The sequence below is a fragment of the Rutidosis leptorrhynchoides genome, chromosome 2 (genome assembly GCF_046630445.1).
Source record: "Rutidosis leptorrhynchoides isolate AG116_Rl617_1_P2 chromosome 2, CSIRO_AGI_Rlap_v1, whole genome shotgun sequence".
Lineage (NCBI taxonomy): Eukaryota > Viridiplantae > Streptophyta > Magnoliopsida > Asterales > Asteraceae > Rutidosis > Rutidosis leptorrhynchoides.
Window position 1 is genome coordinate 557,267,501 of NC_092334.1, and position 7,500 is coordinate 557,275,000.

At 45.7% G+C, this 7,500-nt stretch overlaps 1 protein-coding gene and 1 non-coding gene across 2 annotated transcripts; both read left to right on the forward strand.

The window, feature by feature from the left end:
• The first annotated feature begins 1,764 nt into the window (after positions 1 to 1,764).
• On the forward strand, positions 1,765 to 1,837 carry TRNAK-UUU (transfer RNA lysine (anticodon UUU)). The gene has a single exon. It is a non-coding gene; the product is annotated as a tRNA-Lys (tRNA).
• An 18-nt stretch (positions 1,838 to 1,855) lies between these two features.
• On the forward strand, positions 1,856 to 3,165 carry LOC139889708 (NADH-ubiquinone oxidoreductase chain 6-like). The gene is given in 2 exon segments (XM_071872643.1): positions 1,856 to 2,984; positions 2,986 to 3,165. Coding segments are annotated over 2 exon segments (969 nt in total). The 5' UTR covers positions 1,856 to 2,195.
• The last annotated feature ends 4,335 nt before the right edge of the window (positions 3,166 to 7,500 follow it).

A 7,500-nucleotide genomic window follows, 5' to 3' on the forward strand; every position in this document is an offset into this window, starting at 1 on the left:
AAAGCCGCCCCCTATCTCTAAAAGGGCCCGTCACTTCGTTCGTACCTTCTTGGCTTAGGCTTGCAACTTCACTTACTTTATGGCCGCCTTTTTTTCTAGCAGAAGCTAAGCGCTTGAAAAGCGCGCTAAGAAAGGTTGCTTCTGTCGGCCTTTATGTGCAACAGTCCACCAGTAGCGGAAGATAGGGTTACCGTACATACAAGAGTCTTCCAGTTCTTACGGAAGCTCTTTCTTACCAGTCAAGTAGTACAACAGCTGTATCTTATCTTATAGCCCGGCGCGGTGGGTCGCCTTTTTAATTCAGTAGATAGAAGAAAGTATTAGATAAGGAGTAGGTGAGTGAGTCCTCGCTGACCTGAGCGATTTCGATCACCTAGCAGGCCTTTTATTTGGTAGGTAACATCGCCAAAGCGTATCATCAGATTTGACTACGAAGGAAGGAACTCGGCAGAAGATCGGTCTGCAAGAAAGGCCTACTTATCCACGGGTTCATTGACAAAACCGCCGTAGGAACGGAGACCTTTCAATAGAGCGGAGGCGAACTGATCAACGAGAAAGAGGCCCTACTCACTACAAAGGAATACACCACAAGATCGAACTGCACTCATGCCTCTCCCGCATCAAGTTGACCGCCAGACTGGAGCTTCGTAACATGTTGACGAAGACTTCCGAACTGAGGGTTCGGTCAGTACAAGAGACTACTTTGTCTCCTCGGAAGAAGAATAGCCCCGCTCTCTAGCCGACTGATCCCGTTGATCAAACTGGGAGGGAACGTGTCACATTAGAGGTGAACGATCAGAGGTGTCCTCTAATCACTACGATGAGCTGGTCCCTCTTTTAGTAGACTCAGCTATGAATATTCATGAAAAAATGAATGCCGGGCTCTTTCTTTCACAGCTAACCCCATTTTCTTAATGCCGAGACTTTCTCTTTCGTCGAGCCCCGAGCTTGTGGTCCTCCTTTGAGTTTGGGTTCAATTGGATGAATCTGTCAAGTCAAGGTCAACGTACGTAGCAGCAAGGATGGTGCATCGCCTATTTCTCGTTCTCGCTCGGGAGCCAAAACGAACACGCCTGCTACCTACTGTACTGGACCTTCGACCAGGCATTCTACCTTTGTCGAATCGGAACCAATACCACTGCATTGCGCTCGAACAGTTGAGCGGCCGCCGGCCCTTCCGTGCACAGATATAGATTCATTCTTCGTGCCTGGTCCAGCCTCACAACCCTTCGCGGGTTGGTAAGAAGTCAGTCTTGTTTGGTAAGACGGAATTTTACAAAGAGAAGAGAGTGCTCGCCCCGGCCAACAAAGACCGTAATTACATAGAGAACTGCTCCTCCCCTTCTTTAAGGCTTTAAGGCGAACCGTATGGCGAAATAAAGACGACCTCACCTTCTCGTAGATGGTGTCAGTGAGAGCCATTTTAGTACCCCCCCTTGACCTTTTTTTGTAGATAGAATGTTCAATGAGTGGAAACAAGCAACCTTACTAAGCTAAGAAAGGTGCTTGTTGAGTAAGGCCGGCTTTCTTCCAATGCTTGAGCGCTTCTTTCTCATATCGATCATTCAATATCCTTGACTTTTCAATAAGGGGCGCGTTAGCTAGGCCGTTTTCTTGCAGGAGTGCTAGCGCGCGCCCTTACGTTTTCTTCGCTTGCTCTGCAGTACGAGCCTCATACAAAGCCGCGCCCCTTTAATATGATGAAGAGGGGCCGCCCTCTTTTATTTTCCGCACCAATCCTTATTTACTACTACATCTTTTTTGGGGTGTATAGCTCAGTTGGTAGAGCATTGGGCTTTTAACCTAATGGTCGCAGGTTCAAGTCCTGCTATACCCAAACCTAACTTGCACTATACTATGAGTAAGGATGCGTAGTAGCGCAAAGAGCACTCTTTGGCCTTTAGATTAGAGGCGCCTCGCCGTCTTTGATTGGATGGAAACAGATATCTAAAGTGTGCAGTGAAGGATCTTTATATTATAGGTAGCCAGCCAAAGCGCTTACCTTTCATCAAAGGGGCCGTAATCCGCCTCAAGATTTTAGATTCCGTAAGTAACTCAGTGAGTGCCTTTCTAAGAAAGAAGGGCTTGGAAGAAGAAAATGAAATACGAACAACCGCGCTGGTTGTAATAGATCGACTTTCATGCTAGTTCTTGCTCCAGCATGAAAGTTCCATTTCAGGGAAGGACGACGTACTATGATACTTTCTGTTTTGTCGAGCCTTGCTTTGGTCTCTGGTTTGATGGTTGTACGTGCTAAAAATCCGGTACATTCCGTTTTGTTTCCCATCCCAGTCTTTCGCAACACTTCAGGTTTACTTCTTTTGTTAGGTCTCGACTTTTTCGCTATGATCTTCCCAGTAGTTCATATAGGAGCTATAGCCGTTTCATTCCTATTCGTTGTTATGATGTTCCATATTCAAATAGCGGAGATTCACGAAGAAGTATTGCGCTATTTACCAGTGAGTGGTATTATTGGACTGATCTTTTGGTGGGAAATGTTCTTCATTTTAGATAATGAAAGCATTCCATTACTACCAACCCAAAAAAATACGACCTCTCTGAGATATATGGTTTATGCCGGAAAGGTACGAAGTTGGACTAATTTGGAAACATTGGGCAATTTACTTTATACCTACTATTCCGTCTGGTTTTTGGTTCCTAGTCTGATTTTATTAGTAGCCATGATTGGGGCTATAGTACTGACTATGCATAGGACTACTAAGGTGAAAAGACAGGATGTATTCCGACGAAATGCTATTGATTCTAGGAGGACTATAATGAGGGGGATGACAGATCTACTAAAGGAAAGTAGCTTTCTATTGGTTCGAATCCAATTCGTGAGATGGCCATCTTGGTCATATAGATGTCTTGACACCCTTATTTTCTTTTCTCATTTTCGAATGACTGTCCCATTCCATTTTTGGTATAACTTCAAGCCTGGACCCGCTATACGATGTATTAGTAGAACCCCTGGGATACGACGCCCTGCTCCTTGAGTATCATGGGATTGAATACCCCGACCTCCCAGAGGCTCCCGAGAAAGCTATTTCAGCCTTCCGGACAGTTAAGGGCAATTCCTACGTCCCTCATCGGTCTGAATCCCCACCCCCGCATAACACTTACTATATTTTTAAAGAAAAACTGAAAAAACGCTTCACTTCCTGACCTTATTCTCGAGTAGGAAGGGTTCTCGCTACTAAATCAATTTATTCAGTTGAAGTAGCTCTTTCCTGAGATGTCTTTCAAGCTGAAGAAGGAAGGGCGCTTTCCTTCGTTGAACACAAGACAGACGGGGACAAATCCAATCCCTTAATTCTTTGATCCCAATTCCATTGTTGTTTGATGTAATAATAGAGGTGTCAGGCTCAGACTCTGAGAAAGATGACATGCGGCTAGTCCCAACTCTTAGTCTCGTAGTCTTGAAACTCAGCCGTACTTCCTTTGGCTGGCCTTTCGATCCCCTCGTTCACAAAGGGGCGCAACTGAAGCTCATCTAACGATGTTCTAGTGGCTGTTCGCTCCTCTTTCTCTTCCTCTTTTTCTGCTTCTGCTAGGATTTTGTCCTGATAGCGCCGTGCTTGTTCAAGAAAGAGAGAGTCCCTTTGACGGAGAGAAAGACTCCGGGGATAGATAGTCAATGGCCTATGAGGAAGACATCTCCTCTGTTTTTGCTCTTCTTTTTGGCCTTTGGGCTTTTTTTTGACTGTCCAACTCAATATCTTAAAATAGAAGTCATCTTTCTTCAAAGGCCGTTGACTCTGCTTCCTTGATTGAATAATCGAAGGTGAATCAATCAGACAGGACGGACGTGTGATAACAACACTTGCTTTCGTGCTGGAATTCCCCTTGGCGTCACTCACCTCTCTTTCCCTTGCTTTGCTCCCGTTTACCACAATGGCTGTCTCGCTGTCTACTGGAGCTCGGATCCGACTCAAAGTGGGTTCGTGTGTATGCGCCCTGCCCAGAGCTAGCCTGAAAGAAAGTTCAATAAAAATGATTGACACTTGAAAGTAAGGTGAAGACTCTTTCCCCTAATCCATCCATGAATATACTTTTTTCGCTAAGAAAGCCTCTACTGGGCGGGCTACTCCAATAATGACTTTTTTTCTGGGTTCTTCCATAACATAAAGTCATCTAAACAACAGCTTTTAGCTTGCTTCTTGATTGTGGCGATCCCCTTCTTCTGTTCTTGACTCGTACCTGAAGCTAAGCCGGACTCAAGGAGGCTTCAAAGCCAGATCTTCGTCTTTCATATAGAAAGGAGACCTCTCCTTCTCAGGTTATCCCATTTTTTGCTTGAATCCGGCCGTCAACTTCTTCAACTGCTGATGCCGCTGACCTATATGGTGTGCTTTTCGTTCCTTTTGCTTCGAGCGCCCTTTCCCCTTCTCCGCACTCAAGTTGCTGTCTTTCCTATGGCTTGGACCCTTTCCGTGCCTCTGAGGAAAGATTCTCGCTACTCAAGAAATTCTGTAAGTGAAGTTCTCCTATCAGCTTAAAAAGGGCTTCCTCAGGTCGACCTTTCTTTAGGTTAAGTGGCGTGTAGTTAATCTCGCTAATATCTCAGATCGGGGGACAACTCTGTCTCCGCTTCTGCTCGTGCACTCGTTAAAGCAAACTCATGGCCTAGTTGGTGAATGAGCCTACAAGTGGTAACCGCTCTGTATCCGTCATCTCTTTTGAAGAAGCTGCTGAGCTAGATGCGGCGCTTTCAAAATCCCGTGACTCTCAGTCATCTATCTTCTTTTCACCTGAAAATGTTGGATTGGGGGAAGGCTTTCCTTCTTTGTTGACTTCAACTGATACCGGCCGATAGCCCAATCTCTTAGTCTCGGAACTAATTGTCTATCTAGTAGCCACTCCTTGCTTTGATGAGTTAAGTGAAATGAAAGTCGATTTTGATCCTATATCGCAGCATCATGACTCGTCAATGAAGCCGACATGGGGCTAGAGTCATCACATCAAGTATTGGGCACGTGGGTGAGTGAACTCTAGTTGTGCTTGAGTTGCGATCCGCTCCGGTCAAGTCGAACCTTGCCAATTAGCTTCTGGAGATCGGGTTCTCACTACCAGTCTAAGTGGGAATTCTTCTAAGAAAGCCCCTTCTTCTAGTCTTTATCTTGAATCTTTCTTATTGTCTTTCCCTTTCATCTTGATATCAACTCTGACATCAACAAAGCATCGGGCGGGGAAGCTTTCAATATTATGATGAAAGAGACTATCGGGGAAGGTCCCACTCTGCTTGCGTCCGCTAGCTGACGACGTGTGTAACGCATGCTCCTGTTCCGCGGTTGGTGTTATATATAGAAGTTCTTGGTTGAGAGTATCGGGTCTTCAATTAGGGCTGATCTCCTCAACGCATCCGCTGTTCAATCATCTGCTGCTGATGGTCTTGTTGTCGCAGACGGTCTTCTGTTGGCAATTGAATCAACTCTTACTGCTCGAGTAGACGGTCTTCTTGGTGAGTGAATCATCTTCATCCTATAATAAATAAGGACATTTACACCACCTATTACAGGTCAGGTCCTAAAGCTATAGTGTAATTCCCTGTGACTATTGACAGGAGATCCTTCTATGCTTTCACCGATAATCACATCCAACTACATCCAGGAATCGCATCTGCCAGATGTGGTTTCGGGACCAGGCGTGTAACCTCGATAGCATGTGCCCTAGCCACCCAAGCCTATTAGTCGCTTAGATAAAGAAGGAAGCCCTTCGGGAGCTATTCTTTCCCTGATATTGGCAGGACTTACTAGCCCCTAGCTGTTTCAATGGTAGGAGCTGGGGATTGAAGAGGGACATCCGTGCTAAGAAGAAAGGACTGCAGCCCCAAGGTGTAGCATCAGTTCCAGACAACCGCTCAAGTTCAAGTAAAGGCTTCTGTCCTAGGAAGAAAGGCTCGAAAGCCTAAAGCTATTATTTATACTTGCTCTCTCCCTGAAGTGGATGTGGAAAAGCGGGCGCTAATGCAAGGAAAGGAGGTGTTGTTCGTCCACCTCTGCTCCAGCTGATAAATTCCCTTGTAGTCAGAGGAAACTCAAACGTAAGCTAGAACCGGAGAAGAGAAGATACTTCGGGTTTAGTCCTATTGCCTGGAAGTAGAGGGGAGTTCACTCACACCCGGGGCTGCTTCATTCTCCTAAGCCTCAGAATAGACACCTTGCTGAAGCCCTAGGAGGGGAAGGAGTTAGTCTTCTAGTCTCTCCCAGACTTATTGGAAATGGAAAGCCAGGGGAATGCTACCAACTCCCTTTACTCCCACGTTGGAAAGCATATGAACTTGACTGAACTGAATGACCAGCCCCGGGCCGGGGTAAAAGAAGAAGGGATAAGATAAGACAGTAGCACCCACCACTCTGTCAGTAGAAGGTTATCCAGTCGATCTTCGTAAGTAAGTAAGTAACACTTTCATCGATGATTCCTCTAATCCTCTAAAGGCTTAGAAGGGAGCTGAACCGTTTATCTCTATGAAATTCTTTGGCAGAGGGACTATAAAGTGGCCTCACTTCGCTCGCCTCCCCTCCGGTCGCCTCGTTCCCTTGCTTTTACATTGCTTTGATCCTCTGTCTCTGAAACCTTCCTTAATTAAGTGGAGAATTCCTTCGTACTTGAGTGTCCCAATGAGCCCGTAGGCAAGGTCCTTACTATTTTCACGCATGACATGAGGTTGTCTACCTCACTAGTATTTGAACTGGAATGCCAGGCGGAGGAGTGTAACTGCCTTATCGCGCTATCCGACTTGTATGTGAAAAGCATTTCGTACTCGTAACTGATCCCTTCCTAGCGAAAGGTGTGCTCCAATGAAAAGTATACAACACTAGTAGTGCCCCTTTTGACGACCAAGTCACAATGGAAACAATGTATGGGGATGCGAAGAATATTTGAAAGCACTTTCGAACCATCACACGGATTCCAACCCAACTGCCCATGATATGGTAAGAACGGAATGGAAGGGGAAAAAAAAGTATTCTATGCGCAGACGTGAAAGCTCTATCAATAGAACTAGCTTCTTTTTATTTAGAGAGGAACGATTCCCTCGTCTGAGAATCGTCATTCACGCACTATTCCTCCCCACTAAAAAAAGCGATTGAGAATCTCGAGAACCTAAACAAAAATGCAGAAGTGAGCGTACCCCAAGGCTCTCCTCTCTCCCTCTTTTTTAGCCAACACCATCAACCCCATTTTTCACCTTGAATGGGTCAAAGCCAAAAATATGATTAATAGAAGGAAAGGAGATCAGAAAAATAGGCGGACGACTTATAGTATAGGTCGGATGTTTCCGTGAGCAGTAAGCAGCAGATCCCCCCTTATTTTGGGAAAGCTGGTGGCCGCGTGTGAATTCTTTCAAGGCAAGGGGCGGCCTGATTCGACATTGTTGTTTACTCTGATCCGGTCGAGGTGGTTTTCACCAGCGCGTAGGTGGTCTAAGTTCCTATGACCGAGTCTTTCTGGCCCCTGTGAACATCTTTTCTTAATGTATTAAAGAGGGCCTCTCTAACC